Source organism: Psammomys obesus, unplaced genomic scaffold (genome assembly GCF_907164565.1).
Source record: "Psammomys obesus unplaced genomic scaffold, mPsaObe1.curated_primary_1811, whole genome shotgun sequence".
Lineage (NCBI taxonomy): Eukaryota > Metazoa > Chordata > Mammalia > Rodentia > Muridae > Psammomys > Psammomys obesus.
In genome coordinates, this window is record NW_026591918.1 from 5,532,556 (window position 1) to 5,554,109 (window position 21,554).

Below are 21,554 nucleotides of genomic sequence, written 5' to 3' on the forward strand. Positions count from 1 at the left end.
ACACACACACACACACACACACACACACACACACACACACACACACACACACACCACTCTTGTTTTTCTTCCTCATTATCATTGTAAATAGATGTCCATATAGATTTTTCAAACATCCTTAGTTATCTCGGGGGATAACTTTCTGCTCCTCCTCTCCATTAATGAAAGCTGTTTTAGAGTGCTATTCTTTCTATACAGTTTGTCCCCTCTGGATCTTAGGAGGTGCTAGAATACTAAGGCTGGAAAAGACTAACCAAGAGGCTTCAGGTATGAGGCTCCTGGGAGCCATCATCCACAGAAGATGAAGGCTTCGCAGTGTGGATGATTTAGGGACACCCACATCTTTTTCTTTAACCCTATACTCATGCTCTGTAAGTAAGCCTAATAAACAAATTGGTTCTCTATGTGAATTTTAGAATTATAGTTAGGTTTGTCACTGGGACCTTATGGGGAGGAGGTAGGCATCAAGTGTGTCTTCCCTGAGAAAGAATTCTTTTTTTAACTTATTTTTTTATAATTTATTCACTTTACATCCTAATTGTCACCTCCTCCCTTGTCTCTTCCTGGTCCCACACTCCCTCTCTCTTTCTCCCATCCCCTTTCCCTAGTCCACAAAAAGGGGGAGCCCTCCCCTGTACCATCTGACCCCAGCCTATCAAGTCTCATTAAGACTGCCTGAGTTCTCTTCCTCTGTGGCCTGGCTAGGCTGCCCCACCAGGAGTAAGTAAACAAAGAGTGGGCATCAGAGTCCATGTCAGAGACAGCCCTTGCTCCCTCTACTAGGGAACCCACATGGAGACTGAGCTGCCTATTGGCTACATTTGAGCAGGGGGACTAGGTCCTCTCCCTGCATGGTTCTTGGTTGGTGTCTCACTCTCTGCAGGACCCCCTGGGCCCAAATTTGTTGGAGAAGGAATTCTTATAACAGTGACTGACTATATGCTATCATAGTGCAAGACACACCAAGTTCCAAATGGTTAAAATCCAACAGAGACCATGTGCTATTTTTGTGAATCAAGTGAGAAATGAAACACACACACACACACACACACACACACACACACATACACACACACACACCTATATATTTGAAAATTAAGAAAGAGACTTGTAAGCTATTCATGACTTAAAGGGGGAAAATGGAGATTAAAAAAATAGGACTGAATAATGTCTGAATTACAAATTGAATTAGTGACATCAAGCTAAGGTGTTTGCAACAAGATTATGTAAGAAGCAATGAGTACTGGGGAACTGGCTCAGTGGGTAAAGGCACTCACTATGGAAGTGTGAGGAGCCAAGTTTGGAGCCTCGGTATTCATGTCAGAAGCTGGGGCTGCATGCGGCTCTCAGCACCTGTCATCTCCATGCTAGGGATAAAGGGGTGGCAGAGACAGGAGGTCACTGGGGCTTGCTGGCCAGCTAAGCCTAACTGGGAGGTGGAACAAAACCCAAAAATGATAAGCTCCACGTTCAGTGAGAGTCCCATGCGAGGGGAACCGGTGGGAATAGATAGAGAAGGACCTATGTCATCCCTCTCTGGCCTCCATATACATGTGTAAGGATGTACACAGCATACCCCCCCCCCCACACACAAAATACATGCATTACACACACCTGGGGGAGGATGGGGGAAATGTATTAAATTTTATAAATTTAGGAAAAGCAAGTAGGATAACTCAAAGAAAGCACAAGGAAGTAATTTTAAAATAACAACAAAAAGTAATAAAGCAAAAAAAAAAAAAAATGAACTCATCTCATCAGTACTTCCAAAACTGGATCTCTGATTTCTTGGTTTAATTTAGCATGATTCTGGTGAGATCAAGCAAGGAAATATTAAAGATAAAGATTGAGAAGAAAAGCATAAACTATAGATACCATTGGTAGAAGATATAATTAGGTTTTGTGAAAATTTTCTGCAAATAAATATGAAAATTTAGTTGCAATGTAGAATTCTTAGTGGGAAAAATGCCTGCTTTATATGGTTTAGCTCATGTTTTATAATGGACATCAAAATAGAAATAATTCAGTGTTTCAGAAAAGTCCTTAGAGCACACTAAAGCAAGCACCCATAGATAAGTGTGCCACAGCCAAGAACAACAGCACAGATGGGAGCAGAACAGAATGCTCTTACCCAAAAACATAGATGAAATCATGAAAGAGTATTGGCAAGCTGAATGCATTAACATTGAATGACATTGTATGTCATGACTAAATGAAATTTTCCTAGAAATACAAGGAATGGGTAATGTTGAAATTCCATTGATGTCACTCATTACAATAACATCTTACAGGGGGAAAAGCATGGGATGGGGCAGAATATTGGATAATATTAAGCATTCTTTAATGATTTAAAGAAACTCTTGAAATGATTTTAATAAAAGAGAACTTTCTCAAACCTAAAAGCACATCTTCAAAGATCTAATTACTACATTTGTTAGTAAGCAAGATCACTTTTCTACATGTGAAAATCAGATGTCAAACTAAGTGATGAAATGCTGAAAAATTTCCCCTTGAGCCCTAGAACAAGACAGTCCCTTCTTTCTGAGTGGTCTTTTCATGTGGCTTGTGTGGATTTCCACATAGAGGAGTTGTCACAGGTTGTTGGCTTGGTACCATGGTAGTAGGATTTCAGCAGTGAGCAAAGGCTTCCAGTTGGGACTGTCACAAGGTGGCTGGACTCATGCCATGCTGGCTTTGAGTATGGGGACAGAGGCTGACAGTTGTATTCTAGGCTAGAGCAAGAACAGAGGTACTGATATTTTGCCACATTCAGAATCATTGTTCAGTACAAGTTCAGGAGTTAGAAAACAGACCCAGTTTCTAGTTTGTAAGAGGCACAGTTGTGAGGAAGAGAGGAGAAGGAACTGGTGCAAGTCATCTCTGAAGGCCATGTCGACTCATATCAGTGGACAAAAAAATGTACTGAGCTGGTGACATAAAATACTGAGAAAACTGTAGGATAATGGCATATTTACAAGCTACTTGAATAAGAATAGCCCCATAGACACATATATTTGAATACTTTTTTTGTTTGTTTGTTCATTTTTGTTTTCGAGACAGGGCTTCTCTGTGTAGCCTTGATGTTCTGGTCTGTCCTGTGTAACTTTGGCTGGCCTTGGCTAACCTCAAACTCACAGAGATCCACCTGCCTCTGCCTCCCTGAGTGCTGAGATTACAGGTATGCCCCATTGAGCCTGTCTATATTTGAATACTTAGTCATCAGCAGGTGGCAAATCTTGAGAAGAATTAGGAGGCACGGTCTTGTTGGAGAAAGTGTGTCACTGGGGTGGGCTTTGAGGTTATAAAAGTCCAAGCCAGGCCTAGTGTTACTTTCTTCCTGCTGCCTGTATATTGGATTTAGAACTCTTAGCTCTTTATCCAGTACTATGTTTGCCTATGTGCTGACATGCTCCCTGTTATGATATTGGACTTAACCTCTGAAACTGTAAGCAAGTCCCAATTAAATACTTTCTTTTATAAGAGTTGCCTTATTCATGGTATCTCTTCAAGCAGTAGAACAGTGGCTAAGACAAAAGTTGTTATCATGAGCGGAATATTGTTGTGACAGTCCTGACCATCCTGTTTGTTGGAGGAACAGGGAAGACTTTGGGCCTTTGGACTAGCAAAATGGTTGGATGTGTTAAGTAGGGGATAAGTTAGGAAGCATGTGACAATGTGTGCAGTTGGAACTGTGGGATCCCAACTCGAGAAGTGTCAGAGGGGGAGACTATTGGTACGTGGCCAAGAGAGACTGTTCCTGTGATACTTTGGGGAAGAATGTGGCTGCTTTCTGTCTTTGTCCAAAAAAAAATCTTCCTGAGGCTAAGTTGAAGAGTTTGGATTAGTGATGTTGGCAGCAGAGATTTCAAGACAGCCTGGGATTGACTCTGTTGCATGGCTATTAGTGGTCATTCTTTTGCAGACCTATAATGAAAAGGAGCAAGGAAAAATGCAAAATGTACCTTTTGAGGAGAAACCTGGAAACAGGAAGTGGACTAGAGCTACGTTCAGTGCTCAGCAAGAGAAAAAGTTTAAAGAAAGGTCTGATGCTAAGTGGAATGAAGGGAGTGGTGACCTGGTGCAAGACCCTACCCTGCTAAGCTTACAACTTGTGAAAATAAATTAAAAAAAAAATCATAAGTAGCGAAGGAAGTCATCAAGAACAGAAAGTGGATGCAGATGTAGTTGAATGAGGGGGTTCATATTCCAGCCCCAGCAAGCGGCAGAACATGGCTCCTTCAGCCATATGGTTCTGTCTTTAGAGTAAAGGGTACAAGAAAGGGGTTATGGAATCTCTTTCTGAACCTGAGGAAAGGCACTGAGGCCAGGCGTGTGTCAGGGGTGTCTCACCATGGAGGCTTAAGGAGGATGTTGTATGAAGTTGTAAAGGTGAAGCCTGGACTGTGTTGGATGGCAGAGTGGTGAGATACTTGCCAACAGGTTGTATAACAAGCCCAAGAAAATGTGCTACAGTCAATAAGGTTGAAGGGAGCTAGAGACCTGAATTGCACTTTGACAGTCAACATGGAGACAAAGTTTGGAGTTTGCCCTACTGGTTTTGGTCTTGTTTTAGTTCAGTATGTCTTTGAAATGCTCCCTCTCCTCCCTTTGGTAATGTATATGCTGTGCCATTGTATGCTGCAAGTATGTGGTATGCTTTTTTTTTATTTTATAGGGGTTACAATTGAGAAATTGCATAAGTCTCAGAAAGACTTTAAACTGACTTTTAAACAATGTTGAGACTGTGATACACTATGGGGACTTTTGAAGTTGGACTAAATGCATTTTACATTATGATATACATCACATGACTGTATAGATTATGGTTCAAAGCTTCTGGGGACCAGGATTGGAATGCAGGGTTTGAATAAGAATGGCCCGCACAGGATTAGGAAGGGTGGCCCTGTTGGAGCAGATGTGGCTTTGTTGGAGGAAGTGTGTCACTGGGGATTGGCTTTGAGGTTTCAAAAGCTGAAGCCAGGCACAGTTGCACTCTCTTCCTGCTGCATATAGATCTGGATGTTGAACTCTCAGTTTTTTATCCGGTACCATGTCTGCCTGTGTGCTGCTGTGCTCCCTGCCATGATGGCCTGTGAAACTGTAAGCACTTGCTTACAAAATGCTTTCTTTTATAAGAGCTTCTGTGGTCATGGTATTTCTTCTCAGCAGTAGAACAGTGAAGAACACTGTTGGAAAGATTAAAAACACAGGGCAAATACCAGGTTAGTAGTAGAGTTGCTAAATAAATTGAGGTGAGCTCTTGCAATGGAATAGTCTTCTTCAGTAAAAAAATAACTTAAGTTCTGCTGTACATAGGCTTACATGGACACGTTTTAATCTCTAGGACATAAACACTTAAGGGCTGTGCAACAATGTTTTAAAATATGAGAAACTAATATATGTTATGCAACATTTGGATGCAAATGTTAATGATAAAACTAAAAAATCATCTGAAATTCTGGCAACAGTTCCAACGAGGGCTAGAATGAAAGAGATGTAGAATGGACTAAGATTGATTTTATTTTTTGTGACTTGAATGATGAGTGTTTTTTGCATTGCTTTTTTTATAACACACACACACACACATACAATATTCTTTTGTTTCTGTGTTTAATAGAAATAAAATAAGAGCCTTAATGCCTTAAATTATTTTTCTTTTGAAGATTGTCTTCAAATTATACCCTTGAATCATTGTCTCCACTGGAAACTTGTATCTCAGGTTAATTAAATATGTTGTCCCTACCCACCCACTCCCTCATGCATGATCTGCATAATGACAGTAGACTTTGGGGTTTCAGTGACAAACAGATTTTGTCAGGAAGCTTTCATGGCATTGCAGACCTAAGGTCTCAGAAGCATCTGCTTACTTACTTGTCCCTGTATGGCTTCTTCCAGACCAGGGCCATCCTTTAAGCAGATTCATGGCATTTCCAGCTGGATTCATAATCGCCGGCTATTAAAAACAGAGGGAAATGAAGAGTTGTCAAGTGTAAACTGTTGAAAGGGACTTTCTCAGATTTTGCAATTGTCTTATTTTACAGATTGATCAGCTGAAGCAGGAACTTTCCAAGAAGGAGTCAGAACTTCTTGCCTTACAAACCAAGCTTGAAACCCTTAGCAATCAAAATTCTGATTGCAAGCAGCACATTGAAGTGCTCAAAGAGTCACTTACTGCCAAAGAACAGAGGGCTGCCATCCTTCAGACAGAGGTAAGGTACTGCCTGGGGCTCTGGAGAGCTGGGACCCTTAGAACACGCATACACAGTGTTCTTCCTGAGAGGCGTTCTGTAGAAAACGTGTTCCCAAAACTGTTGGGGCCAGGTGTGTTTTAGAATTCACAGATGTTTGGATTTTTTTTTTAAGGTGAGACTTGGTGTGTCTATCATAGTTTGTGACCGCTCACTGAGGACCCAGACCAAACATGGGAAGACAGCCTCACATTCAAGTGGGATAAACAAAGATGAAGGCTGGAGTCATTGCCTTTTGTTGATGTGTGTTATGTTACACACCCAAGGAGTTTGTTTCACATTTAGAATTTTTTTTTTTAATTTTTCCATTCTTTAGAGAATTTTTTATTTCAAGACAAGATTTCTATGTGTAACAGCTCTGGCTGTCCTGGAACTCACTTTGTAGACGAGGCTGGCCTCAAGCTCACAGAGATCTGCCTGCCTCTGCCTTCAGAGTGCTGGGATTAAAGCTGTGTGCCAGCAAACCTGGCTTTAGAGCTTTTTGTTGTTGTTGCTGATTTGAGAATCATAAGGAATTGGATCTGGAATTATTATATTTGATCAAACTCATATTATGAGTATACTATTCCATATCTTACTTGATGACATTTGTAAAGGTGATTTCTTACTAACTGTCCCAATGAAGAAAGTTAGCACTGCACATTTCTTAAAGGAAATATTGATTTGTTATTTCCGACTCATACTTAGAGGAAAACAACAACAACAACAACAAACCACAATCACCCTCCACCCCCACCCCAACACACATACATTATTATCCTCATTTCTTGCTTCTGGTTAGATTATACATACAGGCAAAAACATATGCCAGTTGTTGTGTAAATAAAACAGCTGTCAAAAGCAATAGGAAATATAGGGAAGAGAGTGGTAACCAGGTTGACCTGTATGTTGGACTACTTTGGGAGAAGGCATCATAATTGGTATGTGTATCCTCAGGAGCTCTTTGCACCCTGTCTTTGTATATACAGACTGGAAGATGTGTAAGGGTATATACATTTGCCTTAGGAATTAGTAGGGTTGTTGAGTAGGTCTGTACCTCAGGTAAAGTTGCATAGGCATTTTTTTTTTCTAAAACATGGATTTTGAATAAATTGGAAGATGACATACATCTCATTTGAAGGGGCAGTAGTACAGTATTCAGAACTCTGCTAGTCAGTACTATGCCATCAGCCACATAAGGCTTTTTAAATTAAGTTTAACAAAATTTAAAATGTAGTGCTTTAGCTGAGCACAGTGGTACACACCCATAATCCTAGCACTCAGGGAGGCAGAAGCAGATGAAACTCTGTGAGTTCGAGGCTGGCCTGGTCTACAAAGTAAGTCCAGGGCAGCCAACGTTATGTAGAGAAATCCTGTCTCAAAACAAACAAACATCAAAGCAAACAACAAGCCCCCAAAACAAAAAAAGTAGCACTTTAGTCATAGTAACCACGTTTTCCACCTTCAGTAGTGTCATGTGGCTAAAGCTATCCACTAGACATTTCAGCCCTCTAACAGTTGTCTAGAACAGGGATTGACTGGATCCAAACCTGGCCCTTTGCTTGATTTTATGAAATATCATAACCTACCATGTCTATCTATCCATGTGTCTGCTTTCTTGCTATACTGGTGGAGTTGGGCAATTGTCACAGAGCTGAGGTTATTTGCTGTCTCACCTTCTGTGGACAATAACTGCCAACACGTGCAGTGTGACTGTTGTGAAGCAGGTCAGATGAGCAGGTCACACGAGCAGGTCAGATGAGCAGGCCACACGAGCAGGTCACATGAGCAGGCCTTGCAGTGTTCCGCCAGGGCTCTTTCTTGTTTCCTCATTGTACACAGGCCAGGTAGTTTCCTGACTCCTATCCAAAAGCACAACCTTTACTTTACAAAGCACCTTTTTATACCCGTATTTTGTCTTACGGTTATTGTAATTATTACTGTGAGTTGGGTGGGAGGAAATGATGATCGAGGCAGTCTGCTTGCCCAAACAGGCACCCGGGTTCCCCGACATTCCTCTTCAGAGGGCGAGTGAGAAGAGCCAGCTCAGAAGGACGCTCCTTTTACGGTCTTACACTGATGCCTGCAGTTGTCTGCGTCCCGGTCCTTTATTTCGCTTATTTCAAGTTAACACAGTTTAAGTTAGGCCCATATATATTTCATGAAAAAGACAGAGGTGCCATTATGTGGACAGCTCCTGTCCCATGTTCAGTAATTAAATGGCCCAGTGGAGAGATGGTGCTTTGAAGTAGAAATGAAGTCACTCTGTGTGAGGACAATGAGATGGTGTTTCTACACTCTTGCTTTGAAGTTGAGAGTGTGACATTAATAAGTGTATCAGCTGAAACATCCAAGGAATCTTCTTTTGCCTTTTTTTCTTCTATTGAGATTGTCATGTATATTCAGAGGAACAAGTTATCTAATGACGTCTGTCTCTTGAAGAAAGCAGTTTAGTTGAAATTAGCTCTAATTGTTGGATCATAGGGAAAGGCTCTCTAACAGCAGGGTTGAATACATGAAAGCGCTGCGTTCTCTCATTGGCTCAGAAGCAAAACCACAGTCTCCCTATCTCATGAGTCATTGCTTAGCGGGAGGGTGGCTGTTCAATGAGATATGATGCATTCGTTACGTCCTACACTGAAAAGACGCGAGTTAAAACACCCGAGGGATGTGGAGCTTACTCTCAGAAGAGGTGACACAAAACAGTTGCTTCAGTTTGGTTTCTGGCTCGTTCCGAAGGCTCTTGCCAGAGCAGGAGAAAAGGTCTCATTGGCCTCTTTGGGACATCTATGCTGCCAGCAGGCTTTAGCCATATGTCAGTGACACAATATAAATGATAGCTGTCCCTGGTCCTGTCTTGAGAACACAGTGTCAAATGGCATCTGAACTGGCATAGTAGTTCCTCTCTGAAAAGAACGTTCTGCAACCAGGACCTTTGTGTTTGGGAGGTGGCAGGATGGAGGGTGGGGTGAGAGGTGGAGGCAAGTTGTCTGGGTTTGTGGCTCTGTGGCTTGACTCTTTGGTTGGTTGGTTTTAACTTGTACAAATACTCGGGCTCTTTTTGACGTGTGTACTATAAATCAGTGGAATAATAATTACACACACGCAGAGATACACCACATGCCTCCTAACATAACATTTTACTTTTAAAAATAGCATCAAAGGACCCCACAGCCACGTTTCTTATTTTGCTATTTCCGGTACTTGCCCCGTCCAGAGTCATGCACTGTGCAGCAGTTGGGGGACTAGCGAAGTGGCTTGTGTTCTTTCTTGATTTTTCTTACTTATTTTTGTTTATATACTTACATTTATGTACTATATAATATATTTCTATTTATCAATGTAGCCACAAAACAGGAAGGATCAAGTCCTAGCATTTATTTCGGTTGGAATTAAAATGTGTTTTAAAATGAAGCAACAAACACTGTTTGGAAGTGGGAGGTATGTGAGTACGCATGGATCTCCCTGTTAACACATGCATGTATGGGGAAGGTCTGAATACAAAATTCAGGGAAGTGCTTTCCTTGCTTGTAGTAAAATGTTCAAACTGCAAGTTGAGTTTCCTATATTGCTGCTGTTGTTATTAGTGTTGGCGCTGTTCACTGTTAGGATGCTTGAACAAGTAAAATTATTTCTCATCTATTCTGTCTTAACCTTGGGAGTTTCATTTGCAACTTTAGCCTGTGTGTTTATAGACCCTAGATTTTCTCTGTTCAATCTAGTCACCTTTTTGTGTCTTAAATTGAAACAGAGACATAAAAGTACTACACAAGTGACCACTGGTCCTTTTCTCAAATTAAGATTTTTGTTTTTGCTCTTTAGGAGAAAATCCTCCTCACCTTCTCAGCATGATTGCCAAACCACTAGTCCTAGTCATGGCAATTCTTATGCCTACTTTCTAGAAGATATGTTATAGTCCACAAAGTGTTAAAGTTGTTTGTTTTTTTTTTTTACTGATTTATGTCGCACATTGGTCAAGGAGGTGATGTGTTGTCTAATAACTTGTTAGCTAACAGAATGTAGGGGTTTCATATTCCAATAGGTAGGAGCAAAACATGCTGGGTAGGGTGGTGGGCCCCATAGCAAAGGTCTGTAGCTTTTCTTTTTAAAATGTAGTCAATATGATGAGAACATTATACAACCTGTAGACCTTCTTTCCAGAAAAATTTCTCTTGGCAAAGACATACCTATGCTCACATGCACTGTTATTTAGAAGTTCAGGTAGCTTGTAGATGTTCCAAAGTTCTTCTAAGATTAATGACTTCTCTATGGATGTCACGCACATATTTAGTTAACACATATTTTTGTGCCATATGGCACAAACATTGTTCATGTGTCATTGTAAGACTTAACTGCCCTTGTCAGGCACACACTCTATTCAGCACATGGGTATATGCTGCAGAACTGGTTTACAGAGCCCTGAACTCCTGGCGATTTCATTACCACTGGCTACCAGTAACCCTACATGGACTCCTAGTTAGACTTCATCTTCTTTCTGTTGTCTAAGAGCAGATATGTAAAGGAAGAAAAGAAAGCGGAAATAAATACATAAATAACTAGCTCCTTAAAAGGTTAAGGTATGAAAACTATTCGAACCGTCCACTTACATGTACTATAACTGAAGCTAATGTTGGCAAGGTCTCTGAAAACCCTGTTCTGCCTGTCTCGCCTCCTTGAGGAAAGGTATATTGCACATGAAGGTGCAGACTCCTGGCCTCAGCACAGCAGGAGTTTACTGCACATGCCTAGGCAGGCCGCATACGGCTGTGTGCCTCACTCAGACCTTCCTTCAACTTGTAACATAAAACAATGGTATCATCTGAGGGTGCTTCATTGAGGGTCTCTAGTGTTCAAGGTGCTCATCAATAGGGAAAACTCATAATTTCAGGAGTTTCTGCTCTTGATCTTTCCCATATTTGTTCCATTTCCAAAATGTCTGGATAGTGTTGTGTGGCTGCCAAAATGAGTTCTAGAAACTGTGGATTAGCATTTTCAATGTGATACGTAAGCTTAAACCTGGATTATCACCTGTGAAATCACTGTTCAAGTTGCTCTGGTTTAAGGTAAGGAAAAAAAGGCCCAGAAAAGATGGTGAATAGAAGCAACTGAGGTCCTAGGAATTGAACTGTTTTCACTAGGAAAACAAACAAACAAACAAACAAACAAAAAACCTGATTCCTTTGAGGATCCTGCTGAATTGAGGGTTAGCAAAAGCCCAGTGAAGTTTTATAATTATATACTAATGTATGAGTTCACTAGGCATGACACTGTCCTGGCTAAGAAAAAACAAAAAAAAACAAAAAACAAAACAGAATGGCTAATATAACGGTATGAATCTTCAAGATAACATTACAGGTCTAATGGTAACATTATATCCACAATAATTAGGCCATTGATCAACATCTTAGAGATGTTAACATGTTTTAGAAAGTTTGTATTGTATATTAAGATCTTATTTCTTTAAAGATATTTTTGGTATGTGTGTGTGTGTTTGTTTTATGTACCAAAAAGTAAAAGAATGGGTGACGGTTAATTACTATGCTCTCTCTGAGTGTTAGAGACCAAACTGTTCCTCATATTTTCTGTGATACACAGGTTGGACTTTTCTAATGCAAAACTTGGATTCGTAGCAAAAGTGGCAGATCATCCAGGGAACTTGTGGAAGTTGCTGATAAAGGAAGGATGTGTTTTTTGAGCCCATGGTAGCATCTCAATGTCTGAGTCACCAGTTACACAGTCTGATAACTTGACCATGGGGCAAATTTAGGTTATATATTTCTTTAAGATGACTCATAAAACCACATTCTTAAAAATGAATATGATGATATTATATTTGATAATATGGTCAAAGAGCACATGTCCTTATTCCTCAGTCTGTTTGCCCTGACACAGGCTCTGTGCCACGCTGAAGGTTGCTGAGACAGGGGCGGGGAGCATCACGTGACCTGTGAGTTCTTGAAAGCCAGGTGCATGCAGTGTGGTTCCCTGCGGACAGGTCTGCTCACTCAAGAATGCCTCTGGCTTTAAGACCCACAGGCTTAGAACAAGACAGTAGTTGTCTTTTTAATTTTAATTTTATTTTATATTTGTTTGTTTTGGTTTTTGGTTTTTCAAGACAGTGTTTCTCTGGGTTGGCTTAGCTGTCCTGTACTCACTTTCTAGACCAGGCTGGCCTCGAACTCATGGAGATCCACATGCCTCTGCCTCCCTGTGTGCTAGGATTACAGGTGTATATCACTGTGCCCAGATTTTTTTTTTAAGTTTGTCATAATATATATTTAATTTTATATGAGATTTCCAGGGATGGAGTTTCTGCTTCCTTTCTCACTTCCTGCCCTGGTTCCCAGGAAGTGACTTTCCAACCACCTCAGTTCAGACTTTACGAGGTGATAGTTGCCGTCTTTCTTCAGACAGACACTTGCAGATTGCCCTGCATGATCAGTGCATTTTCAAACACAGCCCTTTTTAAGAAGCTAGTAACACAGAGCCACGCCAGCTTTGCAGGCTGCTCTCAAATACCCTTTTGGCCTTGTGGGCACAGTATTCTGCTTTTAAGACTTTCAAAGAATGTCTTTAGAATTAATAAATTAAGGGACTTGGTGAAAAAAAAAACATACAAAGAAAGTCTGCCTGTCACTTACATTTTTTCCAGTTCAGTCCCCTTACTGGCTTCACAGTTTTAAATGTTTTTATTTGGTGGGGAAAAGGCATCGCTTGAAATTTTTATTGATAACATTTTTAACTGCAAGAAAAAGACGTAACCCTGAGAGCAGTAACTAGCATGGCGGCCCCGGTTGGGAGGTCTGCAAAATGCTTTATTGCCAACAGGAAAAAAAGTGTCGGGAACCACAATCATTACAGGGGTCACCCCCTCTGCTGCGTGCATCCCATGACCATTTTGAGAGCATGGATGACGGCAGCACCAAACTCCACACTTTCCTTCCCCGAATGTCTGCAGGCTTTGTTTGGTTTCTGTCTTTATTAATGATGTGAAAAGTTCGGGGTCACATAAAAATGAGGTTTGTGAGACCCAGAGTGGTGAAGGTGTCCCTGTGGCCAGCCAGAGAAGGACCAAGCTGAAGGGGCTCACTTGGCTGTCCATTCTTTTTTAGCTCTTTTACAGATTTTAACTATCCACCTGAATTAGGCAGGCAGCCTCTTGGAATGACCTGTGGCGAAAGCGTCAAGATGGCACGCAAAGGTTACCCTGAGCCGTGGCGAAAATGGCCTGCGGCTGCTGCGTGGCACTTCTGGAGCATTAGAAGATGGTATAGATAACTGCTGACTTTATCCCCTCCCACAGGTCAAGAGTCCAGTATAGGTGTTGCTCGTGCTCTCAGAAAATGCCGTGTTTAACACCTTGTTAGGATGAAATTGCTTCTGACTTTATAAACACAGGTGTTCGGGTTGGATCCTAATGAACTGTGAAATAGGTAGATGTCTAAAAGGAAATTCTATAAATTGTGAACAGGGCTCTGTCGGCACACTAAATGGATTAGGAAAATTCATTGTCTGCCCTGTAACTGAACACCAGCGTGATGCATGCCCCTGAATTAGTCCTGAAAAGCCAATAAAACAGAGGAAGAAAGTCGAGCCTCAGAGATGTTGATTGTGGGGGTTCCCTACCACAAATGAATCTGGTACAGGAGGGCCTGGAAATCAGAATGGCTATTCAGAGAAAGGCCAAGAACGAACACATAGGAGCAGACAACACAGAATTTATGGAGCAAAACCACAAACACCTTATTTTCCATTGTACTAAAATAGTGCTATTTTACACTACTCTTTTTGTATGTAATTCTGCTTTCAATTTTATATTGTTACTGCAACTCAAATCTCATTATAAATGTTCCAACAAAAATCCCTTTTTAATCAAAAACTTTCCAAGGCCCAGCCATTGTAGGCATTTTTAGAGCAACCTATTTTTCTACTGGAACAAAAGAATGTGGCCCCCCTTTTTGAGCTCGTGGGGATGTTATCTGACCCGGTGATCAAACATGTAATTAAGATAACTGAATCATTTTAATTTCTGCATTAGGTCCTTTCATCATCTGCTGCCATTGTTTTGGAGTAGAAAGATAGGGAATCAGAGCTCTTTTATTTTCTTTGAGAGAAAAATAAATGGATCGTTAGTGCTTTTGGTGGTTGTCTTGCCTATAACACGTTGTGATTAAAAGGGACGGTATCCAGTTAACTAGTCATATCTGTGCACACCCATATCCATGGGTGAGTGTTAGTTACCGGTAAACTGTTTTTTGGGGGGGGAGGTGCATATATTTTTGCCATGTGTACCATTTATGCGAGTGGCAGCATGAAGGGGCAAACTGCAGCCGAACATTCAAGCTTGCATGCTTTCCTTTTAAAAGAGTGAATGTTTTGGAAAACAGTATTTACTAAGTATTTTCCTCCATTGTTCCCCTTTTGAGAGTCTGCATTTGAAAAGCAGTTTAGAATGTGACCCTGTCCTCTGGCACAGGTACCAGGTCTGCTTCTTGTCTTCCTTGAAGAAGAACCTAAGTGTTACAATTAGATTTTTTGCTGGGTATTGTCACGGAAACCCAAAATGCCCAGCTAAATCACATGGCAGGGCCTCTGCAAGGAAATGCCACTCCTTTTAGATGCACTTTTTTGTTTGAATATATTTATTTTACATATCTCTTTCTCTGATTTTATTTTTTTTAAAAGACAACACAATCAAGCTAATAAGTTGTACAGATTTTTAACCCTAAAAATTGTTTTTATTTAACAAAATTTATGGAAGTCTACAAAAATTTTGGTATTTATTTTAAAATTTTAGATTTTATTCATTATTATTAGTGCGTATACATGTGTGGGAGAAAGAGCATGTATGTATGAGGCATGTAGTGGTCAGAGGTGAGCTATCAGGAGTTTTTTTCTTCCTCTGTGAGATCCTGGGATTGAACTCATGACACCAGGCTTGCTTGGCAAGCTTCATCTGATATTTTCAGATATAGGTGATTTCTCAAGTTCTTCTAATCAGCATTTGCCCTACACTATTGCTTGGTAGTTGTTTATTTGAAACTGAATGGGCTGTTGTTACTTGTAGTTGTGACATCCTCCCAAGCATGATAGGAAAGGGTCAGTCACTCCTGATGTGCTGACTGTGACTCCATGGTTGGGTATCAGCCATACTGACTGTCAGAAAAATCTTTCCATAGCAATGACATTAATGAATGAGGGCCTTAGTGAGCATTTCAAGAAGCGGAGTGGAGGAGGGCCCACTTCTCAGCTGTCTCTGAGAGCATTGGTGAGGCTCCATCAACACTTCAACCTTACTCCCATCCACAGCCAGGAAGCACATTTTACGTTAACTACATCAATTTTAACTACCTGGAAAACCTTAAACTACATTTGTACTTCCTATATACCCTGTGTTCACGTGTGCATGCATGAACATCTGAGAAAAACAAAGCATTTCAATACAGTATGGACATACAGAATTATTTTGGTCATTTGATCTCCAGTAAGTTATTTCTAAGGAACCTACTATGTGTTAGGGATGGAGCTAGGGCAGAAAGTTGGTAAGAGCCAGAATAACCAGGAAGTCTGCTGTGAAATGGTCTCTCTTAACAAAGTTTACACAAACAACACCAAAGCAATGACAATATTAATAAACTTGTTCATATGGAAGTGGGAAAATTTCACAGGGTCCTACACCTAGACAGACTCTGGGAGAAGGAGAACTAGCATCACCCAAGGATGAGTCCCTATTGAATGTCTAGTACCATGTTCAGCCTCAAAACCATATATTAAAAAAAAACAAAATTATATTCATTAGGTTATACTTATGTTTATTTGTACATATATTATGCAACAATAATAATCACATAAAAAGACACTGTCAACATGAGAGCTAGGTGGACATGGGAAGAGGTTTCAGGAAGGTTAGCTAAGAGGGGCTGGAGGGAGGCAAGGAAAGAAAAATGATGTAATTCTATTTCAATTAAACCATAAAAATACTTGATAGAGCAAATAAAGCACTGTTACTCTATTTATTTCAGAGGTGCCTGGTCGTAGGCAATGTTTTATGTACTAGGAGAAAATGTGTATTAATTGCTCTATGGATTAGAGAAAATATCTTTAACTTCAAATTTTCTTTCCTTCCTTCCTCATTCCCTCCCTCCCTCCCTCCCTCCCTCCCTCCCTCCCTCCCTCCCTTCCTTCCTTCCTTCCTTCCTTCCTTCCTTCCTTCCTGTATGTCTTTCTATCTATCTTTCTTTTTTTTTCTTATTTGTGTATTTGTCTGTTGTGTGTGGGCACATGCATGAAGAGGTGAAATTCAATATTATGTGTCTTCCTTATTTTTTGTCTACTTTTGAGACAAAGTCTCTGGCTAAAACTTAAATTTGCCAGTTTGGCTAGACTGGCCAGGCAGGCCCAGTGATCCTCTTGTCTCCATCTCCTCAGCTCTGCGATTTCAGAGCCGCTATGCAGTACCCAGATGGGTTTTTATGTGGATGCTGGGGATTGAACTGCACTTCTCATAGCTGGTCAGCAAGCTTTTTACTGACTGGCTCATCTCCAACTGCTTACAGATAATTTTATATTAATGACTTATAAAACTGATAAGTTTGGTGGCGAATAGTGACAAATATTGAACACAGAAATCAACCTAGAAAATTTTATGATCGATAGAGTGTTCATATTTTTGGCAAATGGAAGTTTTGAAAATAAATAACCAAGGAGCCAAGAGCCCTGTAAAATAGTAGACCCAGCCTGCAGTCAGCATACAGAGAACTGTTTTATGCTTGATCTGATGAGATCAATGCATGTTAAAGCTACATTGAAAGATAATTTTCACCCTGATGGGCAAAAGTCCAAAAGTTTAAAATGTTTTCTGTTGGCAAGATGAGGGGAAAACTAAATCTCTAATAATGATGGTCTTAAAGCAGAATCATTATTTTCTTGGGAGAATTTGGCAACAGTTATCAAATTTTCCATGTTTACCTTTGTTTAGGAATCTCAGCTCTATAAATAGCTATCAAAGGTACACTGGCAAAAATATGAAAATACTCAACACTCATGATTCTTATCCACAAACACTGGAAAGAATCAGGACATCTACCGGGTTCAGACTGCTGTAACCAATCATGGTGATCTGTAAGATGGAATGCTATACAGCTGTGCAAAGCACGAACCAGGCCTTGGTACACTGATAGGGATGATGTCTAGATTGTGTTGTCAAGTGGAAGAAGAGCAGGTGACTAAGAGGCTGGGGCGTGCTTGTTTATATACAGATTGAAGGGCCATCACCACATCTGGATGGATGTAAACAAATACTAAAGTCAGTCATAAGTGCTGGAGTTGACAGGGACAGAGCCTAGATGTTTTGAATGAACCTCATGATTTAGATTTGTCTTTGAACTGTGAGAACAGTTTATGTAATTTCAAAGCCAAATTATGTCCCAAAACATAATCCTCAAATAGAGAGAAAATGAAGTATTCCTTTATGTGCAATTTGAACAGTGGCATGACCAGGGAGCCAGTACTTTGCAAATGTCTTTAGTACAGCATTTTCTGTGTGTCCATCTCTAGTGTGTTTACTTGAGGACAAACAGAAATATGAAAGCTCCTTAAGACTCCTTTAGTAATTACATTATTTGTTGTAGTGTGTTTATTATTATCTAAATAGATGAATCTGAAAAGCTGGATCAAGTGAGTATTTTCTCTTGGTGTCTCTGGGAATTGGAATTTTCAGCATAGGGCAAAGGAAGAGCACAGACTATGCTAATCAGCACCATGGTTAATATTGGACTGGAGCATCTCAGTTCATAACCTCAGGTGAACTCAGGATATATATGCTTCATGCTTAAAAATAAGTACATGCATATTTTATAAATGGTATGTAGGATTATATATGCTAAATATAAATAGATGTATACTAATGCATATTCTAGCCATGCCTCAGAAGAGTTCTAGAAATAAGGACAATGTAGCAGCAGTAAGCATTCCAGCTGCCACATTTCACTATTTTCCTAATTAAGGCTTTTGTAGAAGTGGCTGAATCCATGTCTGGGTCAGGAAATGATGCCTGGAACAGCTTGTCATGCTGGCCAAGGGGGGTGTCAATTACTGATAGCACTGGGAAAGAACTGAGGCAGATAAAAAGCTGCAGCTGTGGTGGTACATGCCTGTAGCCCCAATATTCCAGAGGTGGAGGTAGGAGGATCATGAGTTCAAGGCCAGCCTGGGCTATATAGTGAGACTATGTCTTACACATATAAGCTGACAAAGCAATCTTTCTGAAAAGTTTGAATCTCACCGTAAGGAATAGTCTAGGAGGCAGCTGAGACAGCCTCAGCTGAGCATAGTAGACAAGCTCCCTGTGTGAAAAATTTCCCATTGTGTAAGTTAGGTTATCTATTTCTAAATTGAGAGAGGCAGGGAAGGAACCTAGAGATTAAAAGGACTTGGCAACATGTTCTTTATAACACAATGTACAGACCTTTTTACGATCCCAGTTAAGTATAAATGAGATGGTAAAACTATGTGCCAACTGGAGAAATTTAAAGGTTCAAGAGATACTATGTTAAGTTTTCTTATGATATAATAATGGTTTCATTTTTATTAGAACTCTATCTTCTAAATAGGTATGAAAATGTTTATAGATGGAATAGAGTAGCATTTGTGCCTGATTTAAAATAACTGTGGGAGTTGAGAAAGAACATACCTGCCCAGAAGAAGTAAGCCCTGTTGTGTATACTTTTCCCTAAGCAGAAAATTTGAAAGCAGTACCATGTGTAGGATGAGATGTGGCACACAATGTCTTTGGTGTCAGTTAGCTCAGCAGACATGGCAGAGAAGGGTGCTCTTTAACCTGTGTGCATTCTGAGGGGGAAGATGAAGTAACTTGAATGAACTTCTGTTCAGCCGTAGGACCCGTGTTCTTGCCAAAGTGAAATCCCATTTTTTCCTCATTTTTGTACTTCTCATCTTTGTTGCTCCATGTATTTTTAGATCCTGGCAGACTTCTGTTGGTCCTAATGGTGACTCGTCATTTTCATTCCTGTCCTTCCATAGCATTTAACACTGAACTATTCAAATTGCTGTCCAAGTAAAAGCATACGTTTTTGAGAATGGAGCCATTTTATCGTATTCTGCCTAGATATGTTCATCTTCCTTTGTGTTTACTTGTTAGATATTTTAAGTGTGGGTTCATGTCAAAACTCTATACAAAGTCTGGACATTTTTTTCAGGATTTAGGAAAGAATGACATGTTTCTAATATTGATGAAATAAATGTAGAGGCTGGTGAGACGGCTCAGTGGGTAAAGGCTCCTGGTGTTAACTCCAGTGCCTTGACTTTAATTCCCAGAACCCATGTGGTAGAGGACTGAACTGGCTTCTTCAAGTGGTTCTCTGATTCCCCTGTCTGTCTGTTTGTTGGTCTGTCTGTTTCTCTCTCTAAATAAAAATGTAAACATGGAAAAGAAGAAAAGTGATCATAGGCTTTCAATGACTCTTGTCATGATGAGTCTATGCTAGAATGGCAGTTCTGTCCATTTTCACTGGAAGCCTTTCTGCTAGACACTATTGATTGCCTTGCCTCCAAAATGAAGCTTATAATTCAAGTTAGAAATATTTCTATAGTTCCTAGTTTATATTTTTCCCGGCAAAGTGGTGGTTTCTACTGGTGACTAACATAATTAAAGTGCTGGTCAATGGAAAAATCAGAAGGATGAAGTCGCTAACGGTGTTAACACAATTGAGTACATTTTCCAACAGGAAGTGTCATATATCACAAAAACTAAAACGATAGTATCATATCACATTTATTAAGTACTTACAGGTGCCAAGCTCATTTGTAATGTCAAATAATCCATTGGTCCATCCCCTGAGGTTTGTACTAGATGCTGGTGGGTTTTCTCATTTTATACAACTTTCTATATGCAAAGTGGCCATATTAGAATGGATTTAACAGTTGTCTGCAATACATATATATTGACTGGGAGAATGGGGAAAGTTATGTGAAATTTACTTAATCCTTATCTCTCCCAGTGTGTAGTTCCAGAAGCAAAGACAGTACTGTAGAATAAAGTACGAATGTAGGCCGAGACAGGGAGGTGTGAACTCTGGGCATTAAGATGCTTATTGGGGCATCTCAGGAGAGGCTTCACAGAGGAGGGGAAAGTTGATGCATACCCTGACAAATGGAGTATTTTCTAGGATGGGGAGGTGAAGGGAAAAGGAAAAAAATAGTAGAAGATAAAATAGCACAGAGTCTAGGGCTCAGGGATAAGAATGCCTGCTGTGCAGGTCTGAAAACTTGAGTTTGATCTTCTGCACCCATGAACAAAGTTTGGCAGGGCAAGAGCACATATGTTTGTAAACCCAGTGTGGTTTGGGGTAGAGATAAGAGTGATTGCAAGCCATCAGATGAGGGGAGGCTAGCAAACTCCAGGTTTGGGGAGAGACCCTCTCTCAAAGGACCAAGGAGGAAAGTGCTAGAACAGGAAAGTCCAGGTCTTCTCTTGGCTGCTACATGCACACATGCTCACTTATACTCGTGTATATGTATATCACACACACACACACACACACACACACACACACTAACATACACAAACACACAGGGTGGGAAGAGGGGAGAGAGAAGAGAGAAAGAGAGAGAGAAATATGAAATATAAAAAACGTACATGGGGTACAGAATTGTAGCCTATCCAAGAAATAGTAATTCATTATGTCTGTAGCGTCCTATTTGAAATGAAGTGTGTATATGTAGGTGTAGGGGATTGCATAGATTATATAGCATAACAGTTGAGGTCATAAGATCTGGTACAGACACAGCTTGGTTCAGAGTCTATCTTTGAGTCTAATGAGAATTTTTCATCCACTTCTCACTCAACAGATATTAATTGCTGTCTTCTATGAGCTTGATGCTTTCCTAAATAGCAGCAAAAAGAAGTGAACCAAACAGGCAGACTCCATTTTTAGGGAGCTTATCTTGTGTTCTGCAGTGTTAGAGTTGTGAGTTGTGGATGAGGTCAAGGAGAAAAACCAAAATGAATAGTCCACTTACATGGTATGTGTGACCCACTCTGCAGTGATTCCAGGATCAAGGATGCAAGGACTGAGGTATCAGGAAAGAGTGAGTTTGAGTGCTTCTGGACACAGAAAGCAGCGCAGCCCATGTGCAGGGAGAACCTGTTGGGAGTAAACTTGGAGAGGCTGGAGATTCCAGAGCACAGCAAGAAAATAGGGCTGGTTTGCAGTATAATGAGAAGTCACTGGAGGGAAAAAGACGGTAGATAGATGGTCTGATATTCTGCCCTAAAAGATAGCTCTGCTGTGTGTGAGCCAGTGACTT

At 40.4% G+C, this 21,554-nt stretch overlaps 1 protein-coding gene across 1 annotated transcript in view; it reads left to right on the forward strand.

Moving 5' to 3' along the window:
- The window catches only part of Erc2 (ELKS/RAB6-interacting/CAST family member 2), a gene marked incomplete in the record, with an annotated part of 884,729 nt that overhangs the window by 284,724 nt on the left and 578,451 nt on the right, over positions 1 to 21,554 (forward strand). Inside the window, 1 exon segment of the mRNA XM_055612370.1 lies at positions 6,042 to 6,209. Coding sequence (XP_055468345.1) covers positions 6,042 to 6,209 — 168 coding nt within the window.